The sequence below is a fragment of the Tyto alba genome, unplaced genomic scaffold (assembly GCF_018691265.1).
Source record: "Tyto alba isolate M040663 unplaced genomic scaffold, T.alba_DEE_v4.0 Super-Scaffold_20, whole genome shotgun sequence".
Lineage (NCBI taxonomy): Eukaryota > Metazoa > Chordata > Aves > Strigiformes > Tytonidae > Tyto > Tyto alba.
The window spans coordinates 434,190-455,497 of record NW_024881283.1 but is presented as its reverse complement, the minus strand read 5'-3'; the positions used below and the strand labels follow the sequence as shown (position 1 = coordinate 455,497).

Genomic DNA, 21,308 nt, shown 5'->3' with positions numbered 1-21,308 from the left:
CACAGGCCGGCAGGAGTATTTTTGTGCCTTAGTCAAGGAGCACAGACTGGCGGGAGTATTTTTGTGCCTTAAACAAGGGGCACAGGCTGGTGGGAGTATTTTTGTGCCTTAGTCAAGGAGCAAAGGGCCGATGGTGCCTTAATCAGGGGTGGGTCGGCAGTAACGGTACTGTGCCTTATCCAAGGAGCACAGGACCGGAGGTGCCTTAACCAAGGAGCACCAGGTTGACGAGATGGAACAGGAGGTAGCCCTGGCTTTATTACAGCACTTTTTAGAAAAGCGGGGAGTGGATTGTATAAAATGACTCGTGGGTTTAGTAACATTAGGACGGGTCAAAGAATGTTTTCAAGATCCTAATTCTCTTTTTGATGTCGAGGAGTGGAGACGATTAGGTGATATTTTATGGGATATGGTAATTGACGAGGATAAAGCTACAAGGAAAATGATGAAACCGTGGCAGGACGTGGTGAATAATATTAAGCGGTATCAGCTTGAAAAGAACCTTGCAGCTGTGGTAACCACAAAGTTGGGGGGAGAAAGTTCCACTGTTGCCCCAGAAAGTGATGCATCCGGACCTATGCTCTTTGACAGTGATCGTATTCCTGCACCATCCACAGCAGTGCTGGTTTCAGTTAACACAAGTAGGGGCAGTCCGGAGGCCAGCCCCCCCCAGTGCCCTTACAGTCATGCCCCCCCACACCCCCCCACCTCAGAGGCAAAGGAGCAGAGGGACGATGGCCCCTCGCTAATATTTAGCCAACAGGAGTGGCACGAAGTAGGTGATTTATTGTGGGACGAGACCATCACTGGAGGCAATAAAGGCAGTGAAGCACGACAGCAAGGGCTGGTCTGGCGAACGCCCGTAAAAGCCCTGGGGGAGATGCCAGCAGAACAGAAAGTAGCTGCTGCTGCTATGGCGGCTGTCGGCGCTGTACCATCCCCGCCGGTCCCTGCCGAAACCAACCGCCCGTCCCGATCAGCCACCTTCTTCGGGGTTAATCAGCAGCTCCGCTCTATTAAGGGCACGGCACCAAGTGTTCCTGTTTGCTCCACCGCGCAAGAAGCGGCAGAGAAATCAGGCGGCGCGGGGGGACAGGGGGGAGCGGCTGCCGCCCGAACCTCTGCCCCCCCCCCCCCCGCCCTTCGGATGGTTCCGCCCCTGACGGCGCGTCAGCGTCTGAGTCGGAGAGAAAAGCGGCGGCTGTGTCCGAATTAAAGCACCAGGGTCACACACCGGTAAGGGACAGGGACAGAGTCCGGGAGCTTGACAGAAAATTACAGAAGTTGAGCTACAGAGCAGAACTCTGCATTTACAATGACAAGAAGAGGAAGTGCTGCCGGCAGCCCCACCACACCCACTCCCGTTACCCTCACCAGAACCAGCTCCGCTTTTAGCTCAGCCCCGATGGAGTGGGGTGATTCGGGGTGCCTTGTTAGAAGGGGACTGGCATGCTGCTGGGGCGTTGGCCTGCCCGGTAGTGACAACGGATGGGGGACACCCGGGAACACAACCCCACAAGATTCTCCTCGGGGGGTCTGGAGACTCCTTACAAACTTTAGAACTCTGAACTGTCATCTGGGTGTTTCAACATCAACACTGGTATCAAGAACTTGTTCATGTAGTATCAGATTAATTGTATGTTTTGGGTTCAGTGCAATGTTTAGAACATAGCATGGTGAAACCTGTACGAAATTCTGTATTGCATACTCTGTGGTTACAATTGCTGACACTTTTTGAACTGTAAGGGTGGTTTTCCTGCTACATAAGACTGCATAAGATTGGAACATGGACTGACAGACTGGTTACGAGACTTGGGAATTTGGAAAATGGACGGATGATGGTTGAAAATCTACAAAACTTGGAAATTACTGGCTGTCTGAAAGCTTTGTTGATGCATGGACTGGTAATGCTGATTGTCATTATGATTGTCATGATGGTATTGGGGTCTGTGTGGAAATGCTTTATGAATGCTATGATTCAAACGTTAAAAGGAGTCTGGATTGTCCAAAAAAGAAAAAGGGGGAAAACCTGGTAGGAATTTTTTTTTTGGGGGGGGGGATCAGGGTCATGCACTGATCCTACAGGGTTTGGACAATACAGGCTGGGTCTCTGATCAGAAAACTGCCACGTGGTAATCTTGCCCTTGAGGTCACCTGGAAGGGCAAGAATGAGGAAGTCAATCTAGTGCTTCCTCCCTGTTTGAATGCCTGGATACACTAACCGCAAAGTAGATTTAGTTTGTTCACGCGTGCTAACGATGCAGACCTATCACAGCACTTCTGGGTGCGTGATAAGTGCCTTTAGCCAATAGATTGTAAGCTTGTATGCTTAAGTTGTGCCTTGTCATGTATTAAGGAAATCTTTGAATGAACGTTAGTGCAGGCTCTGCTCATACAAAAAGAAAAAGGGGGAATTGTTGGAGAATGGCTCAGAGACAAGGGTCCTGAGCCCACCGAGCAATTGTAAGATCTGAGCCTGCTCTAGCTGCTGATGCTGGGCCTCACTAGGGTTTGCCTGCAGCTGCTCGCAGCTGCTGATACATGAAGAATGTCAAGGACGCTTCAGCCCTGTGTACCGTGGTGTGTCAAAAACAGTTTAAGGGGAATTAGGAGTAGTGGTCTGAGAAACCTAGTGTTATAGTAATGGTGGTCTGAGAAACATTGTGTTATGGTACTGTTGTGTATCGAAAACAAGTCAAGAGGAATCAGAAATAGTAGCATGAGAAACTTAGTGTTATGAGAAGCTTGTGTTGTTAGCTAACTGCAAGTAGGTGGACCGTGTGAACACGACCTTTAGAGCTTAAGCCAATCAGCTAGTGACTAGTAGGCATAATAATTATCATTGTCTGTATAAATATATGTACCCTGGTCCAATAAAGAGACACGTTGATTGATGCTCTGTCTTCCACACTGAACCCATCTTGGCGTGTCGTTCGTCTGCGGCTCCACAGCCTGGTGCTACCCCTGAGGTGCTACGACCCAAATGTGCACTGAGGTCTTCAGCCGGGACAAGAGGGAGCCTGTGGGTTTTAACATGAATGGAGAAACTGCCATAGTCTCTTCAAAGCACCCCAAGGAAATCTCTGTCTGGACAAGCCTGGGCCTCACTGGGGACTTTAATGGCTCTGGCATTTTCTAGAAGAGGAACACAGCAGCATGCAAACAATCCAGGCAGTTTGGGGACAGCTTGTTTTCACAGCTGCCAGATGGGCCAACAAGGGCAACACAAACCTGGAGCTGATAACTGCAAGCAAGGAAGAGCTGGTCAGGGGTGTGAAGACTGACTGTTGGGACAGTGATAACGGAGTCTGAGCTCAAGAGGACAGTGAGGAAGGGGAATAGAAAACTGCAAATGTCAGCCCTCAGTGGAGCAGATCTGGCCGACTGTGGGGAGTTTTAGCCGGGATCTCAAGGTCTGCAGCACTGATGGGCAGCAAAGCCAAGTATACGTCATCTTCAAGGACAGCATTCTCCAAGCACTGCAATCTTCTATATCAAAATTCAGTTGAAATTTGAAAGGGAATTCATGGGCTTCATCATAATATTTTACTACTTCAGGAAGAGTAGCAAGAAGAAAGAAGTATAATGTGTGGTCACAGCTAAATTTAGTAAGATTGGTGGCGATAGAGCTGAGATAAATCATGTCCTCTTTACCTCGTATTTCACCAACAAGTACTCCTAAGCCATTGTGCCTCGAGGCAGGACTCTAGATGAAAACAGCCAATAATGGAGGGGAAAAAATCAGGGGCTACATGAAAAAATGCAAATGTTACCTGTCAAAAGGAACCAGATGTATCCAACTCTCTTTACATAGGGGGAGACAAAGCATTATCAGCTTACTGGTCTTTGTCCATGGCCTGTGAAAAAATGAATGAGAATGTACAGAACAGTGTCAAAGTTCTGGCAATGAAATCTTCTTTCATATGGATTACACCAAGGTCAACACTGAAAATGGTTCAACTTCTGCCAAATATCTTCATTCAAGGGTTGATCCAGTTGCCCACAAAGTGGTGACCACTGCCCGCAAGATACACAAGGGTAGATGAGGCCATGGCATGGGACTGGGAAATGTGTCCCCAGGCTGGTGGGAGACTTTCTGGAGCAGGAGCTGGTGGACAGGCAGGGTGAGCCAAAACATCTCAGTCAAGACAGCTCATTTCTGTCCCTTGAGTAGATGAGGCAGACTGGACAATTACACCCAAGCTGCCCCGTGTTGGAGGCGAATGAGAAATGAGAGGGTCCAGATGCTGCAGAGCCTACTTGAAGATGTACTCATAGCCCACATACAGTGGGATGAGTGCAGCTATGGCTATTCAAAAGAGGGCATTTCCTTTCTTTTGACTCTTTGCATCCCTCTGTGAATTTAAGAAGCTTATAACATCAGGGTGTTGTGGTAGGATTTCTTGGGGATCAGGGACATGCACTGATCCTACAGGGTTTGGACAATCCACGCTGGGTCTCTGAGCAGAAAACTGCCACGAGATAATCTTGCCCTTGAGGTCACCTGGAAGGGCAAGAATGAGGAAGTCAAATGAGTGCTTCCTTCCTGTTTGAATGCCCGGATGCACTAACCGCAAAGTGGCTTTAGTTTGTACACGTGTACTAACAATGCAGACCTATCACAGCACTCCCAGGGGCGTGATAAGTGCCTTTAGCCAATAGATTGTAAAGCATAGAGCACGTGACTGTCTGGCTCTGTATATCTTGGAGCTATTCGGGCAAATAAATGAGAACGAATTTCATCGCTTCGTTGTGAAGTCGTTATTCAGGTCTTCTCTCCGGGGTCCCTCCTACAAGGTGTGAGTGACCATGAGTGATTACAGACAGATTCTGGGGCAGGGGGTACACTGGGGTCTCTTGGGCTCTCTGCTTGACAAAAAATATGTTTTCCTTCGGTTTAAGGGCATCTCCACTATAGAAATTGGACTTCAGAGCAGTTTAGGTGGACTTCATATGCAGAAGAGGAGTTCTGGGTATCTTTTTTTTTTTTTTTTTTTTAATTGTTGAACTGGACCATAATTTCTTTTTTTTTTTGTTTGTTTTGGCAAGTAAGAAACATTCTTCTGTGTCTGTGTGCAGCTCATTTCCCAGGTACGGCAGGTAGGAGTTGGTGTGAATGGGCTGAAACGTGCAGCTACAGACCATCCTGGAGAAAGCTCAGATTGGAACAAAGGTGCTGTAAGTCGCAGGGGGCTGGTGAGAGACATGTGGGGTTGGAGGTAGGGACAAACACTGTCCAGAGAGTGTCTGACATACAGGGTCTTGACTTCCCTCCATATTCAGACTTAATCAGGAGATGCTCTAGAATCAGTATCAATTGCAGTTAGGTGATGTCCCTTAGTGTGTAAGCAGGAAAATAAGAACTAGTGGAAAAAGAAGAGATTGTTTCTTATTAACATTTAATACTGAAAGCTTTTCACTTTGACTACACTCCTGAAACCACTCAAATACACTACATAGGAACTGCGGAATTCAGTGATACTCAGAGACTTGGCTATTGAGGACGTTTTAGCTGCTTCTGAGCCCTCTGGTGTCAAGTTGCTGAACTGCAGATCCTGGAAAGGGATTGAACTGGCCTCTAGAGAAGTCGGAGTCAGCAGGAACCTTCCAAGTTCCTGAGGGTGTCAGTGATGGCCACCGAGGGCCATCACTGAAGAGCCCATGGAGGGAATGAGGAGACAAGGTCCCTGTCCCTGGGGGTGGTGAAGCAGGAAGGCAGAGGCACTGCTGCCAGCCTGAAAATCAAACGTTCAGGTGACTGTGAAAGCCCTTCATGTGTTTCCTCATGCAGGCTGTTCAAGCCCTGACCCCCATAGCCTGGGAATGGGGATCCTTCCCCTCAGGGATGCTGAGGGTTCTCCCTGGGGGCAGTGAGATGTAGGGGGGTGTGTGATGCCGAGTTCAGGACAGCGGGAGGTCTCCTCCCAGGCTGTGAGGAGGGTAGAGGAGGAGGCAGAAAAGCGCTGTGGCTGTAAGGAACTGGTGTGCTCTCAGGGACCTCAGTGGAAGAGACAGCAGCCACAGTCAGAAGGACAAAGGTTTCAGTTGTGTTGGGGGGTCCCAATCTCAGCCAAGGAGCCTTTCCCACCACAGGCTGTCCTACACTTGCCTATACCTGTGCCTGTTTCTGTGCAGATTTTAACCACCACCCCTGCTTCCCCACTTCACTCTGATCCCATGCTGTCCCAACCTCTACTGATGACTCTCTGTCCTCACTCACTATTTATTCAGACACAAAACTGTCATGTTCTTTTCTTTTGCAAATGGCTGTGAGTTCCCCATAGCCTGTGGAACTTCTTCCAAAGGCCTACTATTGCTCCTCAATTGTCAAAGTTATCCCTGAACCCAGCCTCACTTCAATCTTCTATATAGCTCCATGTCACAACACTGAACTGCACACCCACCTTCTTCTGATGCTTCCAAATAAAAACTCTACCTCTTTCACTTCTCTACGATACACTCCCACACCTCCCTCTGCCACACACCTCACTTCTTCCTTTCTGTTACACACACACTGCCACACCCCCCCACACTCTCTCCCTGCACTCCCATCTGTCTCACACACCGTTCCTCTTCCCCTGCAGCAATGGGACCTCAGCCCAGGAGGTTTGTGCATCCTCCAGGCTCCTGGATGTTTCCTGAGGCCCATCCAAGTGTGGGGAGTGAAGGAAGGAAGGAGAGGTGTCTCAGCCTCCCCATCAGCCCCAGGGCTGAGGGCCAGCCATGGCATGAGGAGATGGAGGCGGGTGTCTCCCTGTGTCCCTTGCTCCGGTCTCCCAGGCATCCTTATTGTCCCCTGCCAGCAAGCCCCTCTGGGCCAGCCCCTCTCCCAGGAAAAGACTCCTGGCCCAGGGGCTCCTCAGGCTTCTCCCATTGCCCCAGCAATAGAGAAACTTGATACAATCTGGTGCATTCAGAAAGAGGTTTGTCCTGAGCGGAACAGGTGAAAAGGTAAAGAAAATGCAAAAAGCCATCCAGAAATTGAAGGACGAGGAATTTCCCAATTTAAGAAAATTGTCTTAATCAAAACAACATAAGATCTTAGGGTCCACAGACACAGACTCTGGTTACAAATTAAATAACTGCAGCTAGATATTGGCCAACCACAAGATTTAGAAAAAGAACAAAAGATTTTTGAAAATGAGCTAGAGAAAGATGGAACAGCATCTCGGTTTCTAGCAGAGGAACACATTTTCACTCACATAAGTGGCAATAAATGCAATGCCTTCACTGGAGTCTGGGCATTCAAGCGTCAGTCTTCTTCAAGTTCCACAGGTTCTTCCGGGAAGGCCCAGGTTCCTGTGGGCTGCCACCATGGATCCTGGTACCCTTGCCAGCACATTCTTGGGGATGACCCATAGTTAAAGTAACTAAGAATGTTCAGGTAGAATCTAATTAAGCTCATCCATGAGCTAAGGCAAACCCTCTGAGCAGAGTGAAGGACAGTGAGTGCTGGCCTAACAGGAAGAAGGATGTAGATCTCTGGTGTAGGAGCTGTCTTTCTCCTGCCATGACCAGTGCAGATTACACTGGAGTTAAAGCCCCAGTCCAGCACCAACAGAGTGAAGACTCACGGGCACAACTACAGACTGATTTCGTGGGACCTCTGCCAGTGACAGCTTGAAACACCAAATGCATCTTGGTAGTAGCACATCCTATTAGTAATTGGACAGAAGCCCCCCTTGCAAAAACAGCATGGTTGCCACCACTGCAAATCTACTGTTTAACAGCATCATTTCTTGATGGGGTGTGTTGCACAGCACAGACTCTGATCTCAGCACAGGCTTTGTTGCAGTCATTATGCATCAGCTGACTCCTCATCCATCCCCAGACAGAGCTCCATGCATTCCTGATGCCCTCTTCCAAAAAGGACAAGTTCCCCTTCAGGTAAAGACCTATGGCATAATCAGTACCAGATGCCCAAGCACCCACAGCATCTCCAGGAGGTGGTTTGAGCCACCTTACTCCTCCAGGAGCTACTTACATAAATTCTGGTCTCTCTGTTGTCCAGCACAGATTTAAGCTGTCAAAAATTCCAGGCTCCCAGTCCTCTTCTACTCACTGTTGCTCTGGTTTGGTGTTTGCTAGTGGTTACACCCACTGACATACATACTCATAAACGTGATATACACACGTGGTGAGGCACTGGAACAGGTTGACCAGGGAAGTGGTGAATTCCCCCTCCCTAGAACTTCTCTAGGCAACCTGTTACAGTATCTCAACACCCTCATCATAAAGCATTTCCTCATTTTATCAAAACTAAATCTACCCTCTTTCAGTTTACCACCATTGCCGCTTGTCCTGCCACTACAGGCCCTTGTAAAATGTCTCACTCCATCTTTCTTGACCTGTGACCAAGGTTTTTTCCATCTCCAAACAGATTGAAGCGTGACCAGACATCCCCCTAAGATGGGGTCTGGAAACCACAAGGACATGCTCAATACACAGGTTATGAACGTCATGGGCTAAGTGGTGTGGAGAATTGGGTCAGTCTAGGAGAAGCCCAAGTGCCTTTGTAGGGTGGTTTCAGAGATGGTGGAGATTTTCTTCATAGTGGAAAACAACATGAGAAAGAAATAATGCCAAGAAGTGCCCCTTATACTCACTGGATCATCTGGTTTGATGTTCGCTCATGGTTACACCCGCTGACATACACACCGATGTGACAAGCACACACACTGATCTTGCCAGTTGCTGGCCCCACAAAAGAGCAGTTGGAAGAGCAACTGACACCATCTACCTGGACTTGTGCAAAGCACTTGACATCCTTGTCTCTAAGTTGGAGAGACGTGGATTTGATGGATGGAGCACTCAGTGGAAAAGGAATTGGCTGGATAATTTGCACTGAGAGAGCTGCGGTCAATGCCTTGATGTCCAAGTAGAGATCAGTGACGAGTGGTTTTCCTTAGGATGTGGTGTTGGGACTGGTGCTCTTAAAGATCTTTGTTGTCGACTTGAACAGTGGGATAAAGTGCACCCTCAGCAAGTTCACCGATGACACCGAGCTGTGTGGTGCAGTGACATGCTGGAGGGAAGGGCTGCCATCCAGAGGGACCTGGACAGGCTGGAGAAGTGAGCCCAGTGGCTGAGAAGTGAGCCCATGCAAACGTCATGAAGTTCAGCAAGGCCAAGTGCAAGGTCCTGAAGGTGGGTCAGGGCAATCCCAAGCACATATAGAGGCTGCACGAGGAGTGGATTGAGAACAGCCTTGCGGAGAAGAACTTGGGGGTATTAATGGATGGAAAACTGACTGTGAGCCACCAATGTGCCCTTGCAGCCCAAAAAGCCAACTGTATCCTGGGCTGCATCAAGAGAAATGTGGCCAACAGGTTGAGCGAGGTGTTCTTCCCCCTCTACTCCACTCTTATGTGACCCCGCCTTCAGTGCTATGCCCAGCTCTGCAGTCTCCAGCATAAGAAGGACATGGATCTGCTTGAGCGGGTCCAGAGGAGGCCACAAGGATGATCAGGGGGATGGAGCACCTCCCTTGTGAGGACAGGCTGAGAGAGTTGGTTTTGTTCAACCTGAAGAAGAGAAGGCTCCAAGGGGGAAATTTTAGCGGCACTCCAGTACTTCAGCAGAGCTACAGGAAAGATATGTAGAGACTCTTGTTAAGAGATTATAGGGATAAGATGATGTGCAATGGTTTTAAACTGAGAGAAGGTAGATTTAGACTAGATATAAGATAAATAATTTTTTACTGTGATGGTGGTGATACACTGGAAAAGTTGCCCAGAGAAATGCTGGATTCACTGTCCCTGGAAATTCCCCATGCAAGCTGTTCCAGTGTCTCCACACTCTCATGGTAAAACATTTAATTTTTATATCAAATCTATATCTAAAATAATTGACCTTTCTCCTGTCACTACTGGCCCTGATAAAATGTCTCACTCCACCTTTTTTGGACTTTGACCTCTATATTTTAATCTGCAAACACCTTGGAGAGTACCCAGACATCTCCCAAGATGGGTCTGGAGGACTCAAACACATGACAAATAAAGAGTGTGAATGCCATGGGCTTAGTGGTGTGAAGACTTGGGACAGTTTAGGAGTAGCCCAACATAGCTGCAAGAGAGGTTTCAGAGAAGGTGGAGCTTTTTTCATAGTGGAAAACAGGGTGAGAAAGAAATAATGCCATAAAGTGCAGATGGGGAAGGCCAGACTGGGCGCAAGGAGAAAACAATTTCACTGCAAGGGCAGTGTTGCGATGCAACGCATCACTCAGAAGGAGTTGAGATCAGCCCAAGGCTTTGTGTTTCAAGGAAGAGCCAGGGAGAATGGTGAAATGTCAGGAAAGAAAGGAAGATGCTCAGGGGGAGCGAGGTGAGACAGCTGGGGGGATGAGGACAGCCTGAAGGAAAAGAGGCGCAGGGCATGCAACCCCATAGGACAGCCTGTGGTGGAGATGACAGAGGGCTGTGGGAAAGCTGAAAGCCCCCAGTAAAGTCAACCCCATCACGATTTTGGCTATGGCTGGTGTCTCTGCCACTGATGCCTGTGAGGAGGCACAGTCCCTTGCAGCACAGGGGCCTCATGGCCTCCTTGTGCATCCTCAGGAGCCTGGGAGGTGCACATCTCCATACCCCTTACCCAGGAAGAGCCCTGAGGAATGTGGGAGGGACAGGATCTCCCTTCCCAGGGGCTGGGGGTCGTGGCTTGGCCATTTGGTTAATGGGCTTTGAGCTTGGAACTTTGGCTTAATGCAACACATTCAGGTTTACTCAGCATCAGAGCCACCTTTCCCTTTTAGTTTTTGACTTGTCAGCACTGCCTCCAGATTTCTGCTCTAACTGGACCCTGAGGTGGCTTTGTCAATAGCATCCTCAGTGGGAGCTATTAACAGTGCAGGAAACTTTGGAGTCTGAATATAACTTTGAATTCTTCAGAGGTTTCTTCAGCTTCTCTGTGCCTGATTTCCATGGAGTTGGCACAAAACCCTCCTGAGGGGTCATTAAAGTGCCTTGGGCTGTTGCTGTGGTGCTGAGCTGGGCCAGGTTCCTGGGCCGGAGGGAGCTCCTGGCAAGTGGGCAGCGCTGCAGAGAGACAGCTCTGCCCAGGAGCAGCTCCTCTGCAAAGCGCAGCAGGGCTGAGGGCACTGCCTGCAGGCACCCAGGGCAGACCAGCGAGGCACACACAGCTTCAAGGCAGCCTGGGCTGGGAGGCTGCTGAGAGCTCCGAGGAGGAGAAAGCGTCAGGGCCCTGGCCACAGTAAGTCTGGGAGTGCAGGGCAATGCAGCTGCAGCTCCGGGAGGGATCTGGGGAAGGCGGCAGAGCCGCCAGGAATCTGCCTCCTGCCTAGAGGAGGACGAGGAGGAGGAGGAGGTGCTCCCGAGCAGGGCTTCCCTTGTGCCCCTGCGAGGGCCAGGGCATGAGGGCTGCCTTCTGGCGGGGCCGGCTGCAGGGGTGTGCAGCCGGGTGTGCAGGCAGGGGTGCCCAGGGCTGTCCTTCCCAGCAGGGTCCCTGCACCCCAGGGGGCTGTGTGCTGGGGCAGGGACTCTGCCGCCTGCCAGGGTCAGCACTCAGCCTGCCCGGGGAGCTCCCCACAGCGCTGTGGGGAGAAGCTGTGGGGGGAAGGAGAGACCCCCACCAGGGCAGGCTCCTTCTGCTCTCCAGAAGCTGCTGCTGTGTGGATCAGGGATGCTCACAGATCCAGATCACTCTGAGGGCTTTTGCAGATGGTCCTTCTCAAGAAGGATGTCAAGACTGCACTTGAAAAGCAGCGACTCTTTGAGATTTCTTTTCTTGTTTGACTGGGTGGAATGCTTAGATTATTTCTTTATTGTGGAGAGGGCACTCAGATCCCAGTTCTCATTAGCACTTTTCTGAGCTGCTCCTGAGACTCTGCAGACAGAGCTGCCCTGGGAAGTGTCCTGCTGCCAGGAGGGGTCTGCAGGGCAGAGCTGAGCACACAGAAGGTGGGACGGGGGATGGCAGCACTGAAAGGGAGGAGATAAGGAAACACAAAAGCAGGTCCCAGCACAGACAACCCCAGGTATCAGAGACATGGACAGGGAGGCAGAAAGGCTTGCTCCCAGAACACCATGGGTGGGGGGGATTTGAGTTCCTCCCTGCCAAGTCCTTCAGTTCAGATGCCTTCCATTGAGCAAACCCCTGCTCTCCTCTCCCACTCAACACAGCCTCTACCCTAAAGGCCATGGGGCACCTTTTCAGCAGCCTCACCCTTGAAGAGGAAAACTTACTCAATACCTAACTGCCTGTCCCTTTCTCCCTCTAGCAGCTCCAGCATTGGGGATTTTCTCCATTTTTGTTTTCCTGTATCTACTCCTCTTACTGTCATCCGTGGACTTACTGGGATAGGGGTACATGGTTCAGCTGCATTTCAGAGCCCAACCCTGTGGGTCCTGCTGTGCAGATGTGTCCATGGGAGTAAAGTCTCCTCATAATCTGTGGGATCAGGGGAAAATAAAGGACCTAATTCTCTCTTCAGGACACCTTCATTTTAGGACACTCAACTCTCTCTGAGGGGCTCATGCTGGGCTGCAGGTTTCTCTCCAGGTGGGCAGAGCTTTCCCAGGACATCTCTGTGTTATCCAGCAGCCCCAGGGAGGAAACACCTCAGTGTTAAGGCCATGGAAATGCTGCTGGGCGTCTGCACACAGGCAGCTGCAATGAGCCCTCTGTGTCCCTGGCTGGGAGGGGAGAGCTGAGATCCTCCTCAGGTGTGATGAGAGGGGCTGAGGGCTTTGGAGAGCTGTGCTTGGAGACTGGATTCCTCTCGTTCCAGCTGTGCCCTGTTTCCATCATCCAGCTCAAACGGTGTCAGCAAAGGGCAGATGAGAGCAGGGCTGATGGACAGAGCAACTCTCCTCACTCTGAATTTCAGGACAGCCCCTTGGTCTCTCAAAACATACAATGTTTCAGTAGGAGTTCAGCAGAAATGCCATAAATTTCTGCCTTAAAACCACTCCTCATGTGTAGTAGTGCAACAAAAATGGTTTAAAAAATCCAATATCCCCACAGCTATGCCTTGCAGTAAGGTGAATTGGGAGCAAAAATGCTGAACATGAGTGGATTTAATCTGTGATCACCCATGTTCTGATTTATCTATGGCTGTCTGGCAGGACTGACTCCTCCAGAGCTCACAGCAGAGCCAGAGGACTTGGTTATAAGGGGGAGGCAGTCACTGAGAGATATGAAGTAGGTTTTATCTCAGACAAGTCTACACTAACATTTCAATGTCTTTTCCTCTGTGGACAGTGCCCAATGACCAGTGGAAGCAATTTTTCAACAGCAGCTCCATCACCCAGTTCCTCCTCCTGGCATTTGCAGACAGACGGGAGCTGCAGCTCTTATACTTCTGGCTCTTCCTGGGCATCTACCTGGCTGCCCTCCTGGGCAACGGCCTCATCATCACCGCCATCACCTGCGACCACCACCTCCACACCCCCATGTACTTCTTCCTCCTCAACCTCTCCCTCCTTGACCTGGGCTCCATCTCCACCACTCTCCCCAAATCCATGGCCAACACACTCTGGGACACCAGGGACATCTCCTACTTGGGATGTGCTGCCCAGATCTTTTTCTTTATTTTCTTCATTTCAGCAGAGTTTTCTCTTCTCACCATCATGGCCTATGACCGCTACGTTGCCATCTGCCAACCCCTGCACTACGGGACCCTCCTGGGCAGCAGAGCTTGTGTCCACATGGCAGCAGCTGCCTGGGGCACTGGGCTGCTCTATTCTCTCCTGCACACTGCCAACACATTTTCCCTACCACTCTGCCAAGGCAATGTTGTGGACCAGTTCTTCTGTGAAATCCCCCAGATCCTCAAGCTCTCCTGCTCAGATTCCTACCTCAGGGAAGTTGGGCTCCTTGTGGTTAGTGTCTGTTTAGCATTTGGGTGTTTTGTTTTCATTCTTTTTTCCTATGTGCAGATCTTCAGGGCCGTGCTGAGGATCCCCTCTGAGCAGGGACGGCACAAAGCCTTTTCCACATGCCTCCCTCACCTGGCCGTGGTCTCCCCGTTTGTCAGCACTGCCATCTTTGCCTACCTGAAGCCCCCCTCCATCTCCTCCCCATCTCTGGACCTGGCGGTGTCATTTCTGTACTCAGTGATGCCTCCAGCAGTGAACCCCCTCATCTACAGCATGAGGAATCAAGAGATCAAAGATGCCCTGAGGGAACTGATAACAGCATGAATTTCTGAAACAATAAATTACCTGTATTTTGTGAATAACTTGAAATGTAACTCATTACAAAGGAGGGCACAGTATGTAGGTTCTGTTGGGGTTTTGGGAGTTGGTTTTTTTTTTGTTTGTTTGTTTTACTTTAAATAATATTCTCTACAAAGAAGTGTGATTCTTTTTAGCTTTTCTAATTTGGCATCTATCAAGATTTGTGTGACTGAGAGACTTTGTAAATGAGGACCCATTCTCTCTTTGTGTTTAAACAATATAAAAGATACTGCAGCAATATATTTCTCTAAGTTCCTTCCTCCAAGCTGTTCTCTGGATCTACTGGGACAGTGCTTGTGTGCAGAGGTGGAGGGGAAAAACATCTTGGCAGAACAGTGCTTCCAGGAAGCAAATGCACTTGATCTTTCCTAAGCTGCTGGTTTTAAACTTCCCCTTTCTGCTCCTGAGCCCTTTTATTGGCCTATGATCTGAGTGCTTCTGTGCCGTGATCACAGTCCCACGATGTGGCAGTTCTGTGACCACAGGCAGGGACAGGCAGTGGGCACTTCTGTGACAGAGCTGGCCTTCAGGACAGTGTTTCCATCAGACAAGGGGATCTCCTCAGGGCAATGCAGGAAGGTTTAGGTCTTCTTCCAGAGTTGCTCTCAAGAGCATACCCAGGAAATTGCCCAGAAGAGAAACCACCAGTGAAGACTGGAAATATGTGAATGTGCAGGGTGGGGGCACACAGCAGTGTCCTCACACATTCAGGCTCCTGTGAGAAACCTGAAGGCCCAGCAGAGCAGGGGCTGGGCTGTGCCCATGTGCGCTGGGCACCCCGGGGAAGCTGCCCCAGGGCAATCACCACAGACCAGCACATAGCAACCACCATTTCCAGCATGGTCCTCTCACCCCAGCTCAGAAAGGCTGTTTATCTGTCTTCAGAGGGACACAGAAGGATTAGGTCAGAAGTCCAAATTTGCATTGTCTCTCTGCTCCATCACCCTTCCTTGGCTGTCTGGCCCCTGCCTTCAAATGCACAGAATGAAAGGAGCTGCCCTGGGGAGCATCTCACCTGAGCACTCAGAAGGGGTTCTGCAAGCATGAGCGACGCTGCCCTTCAGAAGAAGGCATTTCTCACCTTTCAGAAGGCACAGAGCATGTCTAGGGAGTGTGAATGCACTTAGAGGCACACATACCTTCATCTTTCACCTCTTCCAACTTCCTTTACAATTGATTGAAGCAACTAACACAGAAACAAAAGTTCTTCCTCGTAGGTACCACCTCTGCTCACAGCAGTGTCGGTGCTGGTTTTGGCACCTTTTGCACGTGCTGAGTGTTTCCCGCTGGTGGCCACATCCTAAGGTCAGTACCGGGCTGTGTGCCACCCACTTCTCTCTGCAAGATTCCCAAACTGGCAGGTCTGTGCTGAGAAAGCAGTTGCACCCTGGCTAGGGGTATTGATGTCATCTACGGTCATCATCTCATTCCTGTCCCAGATACAGTGTTGTGTCCCCAGTGGAGCGGGCCACATCTTCTGTGATTTCGCTGGAGCTCTCCTGCAGTGAAACCATGACAGTCCTGCTGTGTGCTGTCACAGCCTTCTTCTGAGATCCAGTCCTCACCTTCCTCTGAGGGTAGGCTGAGGGACTTGGGCTTCTTTAGCCTGGTAAAGTGGAGGCTCAGGGCACTGTAGCAGATGTCTGCAGCTTGAAGGATGGTTTCAGAGAAGATGGAGCTTTTCTTGGAAGTGGGAGGAGGAGGAAAGCTCCACAAAGTGCAGCTTGGAAACTTCAGTCTGGATGTGAGAGAAGGAAATCTCACTACAAGGTTTGCGTTGTGGCATAGCAGGTGCCCAGAAGGACTCTCAAAAAGCCCACAACATTGTTTTTCAAGGAGCAGCCAGCGAGGGTGGAGAGATGTCAGTGAAGGTACAGAAATGCTGGGGTGACAGCTCGGTGGGAAAGCAAGATGGATGTCAAAATCCTGAAGGGAAAAAGGTGCATAAAGAGCACAGTAGAAGGAAGCCTGCAGTAGTGGTGACCAAGGGCTCTGGGAGGGCTGAAAGGCCACACAAGAACAAGCTCTTTGTCCCCTTGATTATGGCAGTTGCCTCTGTCACTGAGACCTACCAGGGTAAAACTTATTTTGAGGCTCTGGAATTTATTTCCTCCTTGTCCCTTCTTGGGGAAGCTGGGAGGTGTTGTGCAGCTTCCCTACATGTGGCATTGCTCACCCTCACACCCCACTGCCCCCAGAAAGAGTCCTGACCCACACATGAGGGACAGGACCTGCCTTCGTATGGCCTGGGGGGGGTCAGGGCTTGGCCTTTATGCTTCATAAAACAAACGAGTGTGTTTTGCAGCCTTACAGCCACCTGCACAGTGCCTTTGCCTACCTGCAACCACAGCTTCCAATTATCTGCTCTAACGAGTCCATGGGGAGGCTTTTTCAGTAATGGCCCTCAGTGGGGCCAATCAATGCTTCAAGGTACTTTGGGTTTTCTTCTGACTTTGACTTCTTGAGTATTTTGCTCAGTCTCCTCTCAGTATCTGAGGTTCATGGACTCAGGGCCAAACACACCATGGGGCTCATTAAAATACAGAATGTCCTAACAAGCCATGCATTTTCCTTTAAGTCTTGAAGACTCGTACAGATAATTGAATAAATTTTGGAATGTAGTTAAGGAGGAACATTTCCAAATATATCTAATAAAAATGATTCTTCATTATAAAGAGCATTTTATATTAATTTCTGTTTAGAGAAGAGGTGATAACAACATTCTGTCTCTGATATTGATGCACAGTGTCTCCTTGGGAGGTCTGGACAGTCCCTTGGGGTCCAACACAGTATGGACAACCTGGATCCTCATTGCCCAGTCTCACCATTTCTCACATTGGCCCCCTGGGACTTGCATCACTTCTCCTTACATCAGCCTTCTCCACTGATCTCTGCAGCTGGATCTTACAGGTCCTTTACACCAGCTCCCACTGCTGCCCTTAGAGAACTGGCTGCCCACAGGCACAGAAGGGTTTCTGTTCCTTGGAAAGTAAGAAATTAGAAGTGTGATATATTTTCATGACCAATAAATTAGTGATCCAGAAATATATGCTAAGTACAAGATAACTCTAATGACATTGCCTTCTGGGAGGGCTACTGTCAGGAGAAATAACTTAGGTAGGTAAATCCACAAAGATAGGTATAAACACAATTGAAGGGTTGACTAAGGAAACAATGAAGCTGTTGAAAGTTTTTACTCCCTAAAGTTCAAAAGAGCAACATAGGTGAGAGTTATCTGAAGGTACAAACAATAATGAAAGAAAAAGCTGGAGAATAATGGAAATGTCCGTTGCCTCCTCAGTCTGCATCTGAAAAGGTGAGGTGAGAAATGTTCATTGTATCCTGGCCAGGTGCAAATTCATGAAAGATTAGAGAAATTGAGTATGTGGTAAACCAGGCAGGATAGTGGCAATGAAGTTAGACTGGAATATGGATATTTCTTTGGCATATGGCTTTTAAGAGGTCACGGGATTGGTAGAGGGTTCTTGTGGGAGAGGACAAGCCAATGTTGCAGCCATCTTTGAAAGAGCCCACAAGGGCCACCCAGGGAACCACAGGCTGTACAAGCTCTCTTTGGTGAGGAGTGTGCCGTCAGTTAGAGTCCTCTTGGGTGATGCTCCTGGGCACCTTAAAGAAAAGAAAATGTCCAAATGCAGTCGGCAGGGACTGTCCAAGGATAAATCATGCCCCGCCAACCTGATTGCCCACAGGATGAAGTAACTGTTTTTGTGTGTGACATAAGAACAGTGGATGTCAGGTACCTCCAATGCTGCAAGACATTGGCCATGATCTCCCTCAATATTCTCGTACCCACGTTAGGCCATTACAGTCTGGGTGGGTCGACAGACAGAGAGGTGAAACACCAGTTGGAGGCTCAGGCTCAGAGAGCTGTGGTGAAGGGGTCATACTCTACCTGGAGTGCAGTGGGAGATACTGGGGCTATGTGGGGAAGCACAGGGAAATCTCCTGGGACCTGGGCAATTTAACAACTCTATCCATGACCCAGAGGAGGCAATTCTGACAGTGTTTGTCAATGACAGTAAATTGAGAGGACCATTCCTGTGCCCTAGGGATGCCATTCTGATGAAACCTGGCAGATGAGAGGACTGTCCTGTCAGGAATTTCACAAGACAGAAGGAAAACATCCAGGTCTAGGCACTAGGAGAGAATGACAGCCTGTAGTGACAGCAGAAGGGGTCTGCCTGGATGAGGAGCAGCTCTGTGCACAAGTCTTTGGTTGTGCTCAGGAATAGAAAGCAAAACATGATCCAGCAGCGATCAGCCCAATCCAGCATGACCTGGTTGCAAAGGCAGCCAGCAGTGTCCTGGAGTGTTTAAAGAGGAGCCCTGCCAGAAGAGTGAAGAGAGTGATTTACCCCCCACTCATCACTCGCCAGACAGCCTGTACACTGTTGTATCTATTTTGGTTTAAGTGTGCTGGTACTGGCTGGGATGGGGTTAACTTTCATTGTTGCAGCTGTTATAGTGGCTTGTTTTTCACTGGAGTCTAAATCAGCATTGATAACACAGCAGTGTTGTTGTCATTGCGGAGCAATTGTTGTGCAGCATCAAGGTGTTTTCTATTTCTCACTCTTTCTTTCCTGCGAATAGCTGCAGGTGGGCAAGAAGTTAGGAGTAGATGGGACACAGCCAGGAGAGCTGACCTCAACTGATCAAAGAGATATTCATAGAATCATTGTATCATAGAGCAGCCCAGCTTGGAAAGGTCCAACCTTTTCTGAGAAAGGGAGCCTACATGAGACTACCTAGCACCCTGTCCAATTGCTTCTTGAGAACCTGCAGTGGTGGGGACTCCACCACATCCTTGGGGAGTTCCTTCCAGTGAATGACTGTCCTTAGCCCTTTGGACTGTCTCCAGTCTGCCTGTGGATTTCTTCCATTGTGGGGACCAGAACTGGACACAGCACTCCAGCTGTAGCCTGACAAAGCCTGAGCAGAGTGGGATGATCATGTCCCTGTGTCTGCTCGTAACACCCCTGTGGATGCAGCCCAGGAGCCTATTTGCCATTGTTGCTGCAGCGGGGCACTGCCAGAGCCTCTTCAGCTTGCTGTCCACCAGGAACCCCTAGGTCCCTCTCAGCAGGGCTGCTCCCCAGCCACACACCTGCTGGCCTCTACTGGGCTCTCTGGTTGCTCTGATTCAGGTGCAGGACTTTTGACTTGTCTTTGTCTCGTGGTTCATATTGTTCTTGCTGGCCCTTTTGTCCAGCCTGCGCAGGTCTCTCTGTAAGATGACTGTCCCTTCTGGCATGTCCACCTCACCACCCAGCTTAACGTCATTAGCAAACTTGCTGAGGGTGTTTTCAATCCCAACATCCAGATCTTTTATGAAGATGTTGAACAGCATGGGACCCAGTACCAATTCCTGGGGGATCCAACATGCTACAGGCTTCCAGCCTAAGTAAAAGCATTGATCGCCACCCTCTGAGTGCAGCCTGTGAGACAATTTCCTACCCATCTCACACACCAACCCCTCAATCTCTCTCTTGCCACTTTGTCCAGGAGAAGGATGTAGGAAAAGGTGTTGAATGCTTTGCTGAAGTCCAGGACAACAACATCCACTGATCTCCCCATGTCACTAGAAGATGTTATTTGTTAAAAAGCTGATGATGTTATATTGTCATGATTTGCCCTTGAGCAATCTGTGCTGTATTTCACCAATCACCTCCTTCATTTGGTTTGTGATAGTTGAAAGGTTCTCTGGATCAATCCCCAATACAGTTTTCATTGCCCCTTCTCCCAAGTCCATGGTGGTTTGGAGGCTCCCCCAGCATCTGACCCCTGCCCAGACCCAGCTGTGTCCCATGCTGGTCTTTACAGACAGCCCTGCTCCAGGGTCTGTTGGGGTCTGGGCCAGGAGAGAGGCCAGGCAGGGCTGGCCAGTCCCCCCATACAGACCCTGAGACCAGCAGGAGGATGGAGATGGTCTCACAGAAAGACTCACTCATAAGCTTGGGTGAGCAGCCAGTGCTGGAAATAACCAGTGAGAGAGGCTGGAGGGAGATGAAGGCCCTGGTCCACCTTCCTGGTCTGTTCATGCCAACAAGAGCACAGAGCAGCCTCTTCTCTCCTGCACCTGCATGCCTTCAATCCCTTCCACAAGCCCTGGCTCTGCATCACAAATCCCCTGGTGTGTCTTCTCCCTGCGTGGTCATGCAGTACGACTTATACTCTGTTTTTTCTCTTCCTGGTACTTTCTAGTCAAGCCCAACTTCTCCAAGATTTCCCCCTCCCCTGCCCTCCTCCACCTCCCTCCCCAGCAAAGCCCAGTCTGGGTTAGTCCCAAAGCAGGTTCCTGGCACTCCCACCACGGCCTTAGCCCCTCTGAAAGGCAGAGCAGCTCCTCGGGGTCAGGGAGGGGTCAGCCCCAGAGATGGGATGAATCAATGGCACAAGGAGAAGGAGGTCAGTGGCATCCTGCATCCCCTGCTCTCCTCTCCAGCACATCCTGATGGCCATGCAGCCCCTCCGTGCCATCCCCTCTCCCGTGACCTGCACAAGAGCCCCGGCCCTGGAGGTTCTCAGGCAGCTTCTGCTGCCACGCTGACAGAGAGGCCTGCCCTGAGCTGGTGCACCCAGAAAGGTGTTTTCATTCCCCATTCATTCCTGCCCCAATCAGGATGGATCTAAGACAAAGAAGTTGTCAGTTCATTTATTCTGCTTAAATACACAGAGAGCTCCTTATTGAGAACAAGCCTCTGGGTTGCACAAGATGGTTAAAATCTGAAGTAAGAGAGAAAGAATAATGCTATTTCTTTGAAGAACACATCATCACAACTGGAAAAATGAGGACCAAAACGTATAAAGAAAGAAAGGTATTCTTGGGCTGTCATGACATATAGTAGGGATCATCTGCAGAGAAATTCTGAGAGTCTATGGCTGCTGAAAAACCTCCAATAAGTTTCCTCAGGGCATCCTTGATCTCCTGGTTCCTTATGCTATAGAAGAGGGGGTTCAGTGCTGAAAGCATCACCAATTACAGAAATGACACTACCAGAGACAGAGATGGGGAGAACATAGAGGAGGCCTTCAGGTAGGCAAACATGGCAGTGTGGATGAACAGCGAGAACATGGCCAGGTGAAGGAGGCACA

At 49.7% G+C, this 21,308-nt stretch overlaps 1 protein-coding gene across 1 annotated transcript; it reads left to right on the top strand.

The window, feature by feature from the left end:
- The first annotated feature begins 409 nt into the window (after positions 1–409).
- On the top strand, positions 410–14,159 carry LOC122153507 (olfactory receptor 14C36-like). The gene is made up of 2 exons (XM_042793539.1): positions 410–641; positions 13,219–14,159. Exons 1-2 carry the CDS (start codon positions 410–412, stop codon positions 14,157–14,159), a joined length of 1,173 nt encoding a protein of 390 aa, XP_042649473.1.
- The last annotated feature ends 7,149 nt before the right edge of the window (positions 14,160–21,308 follow it).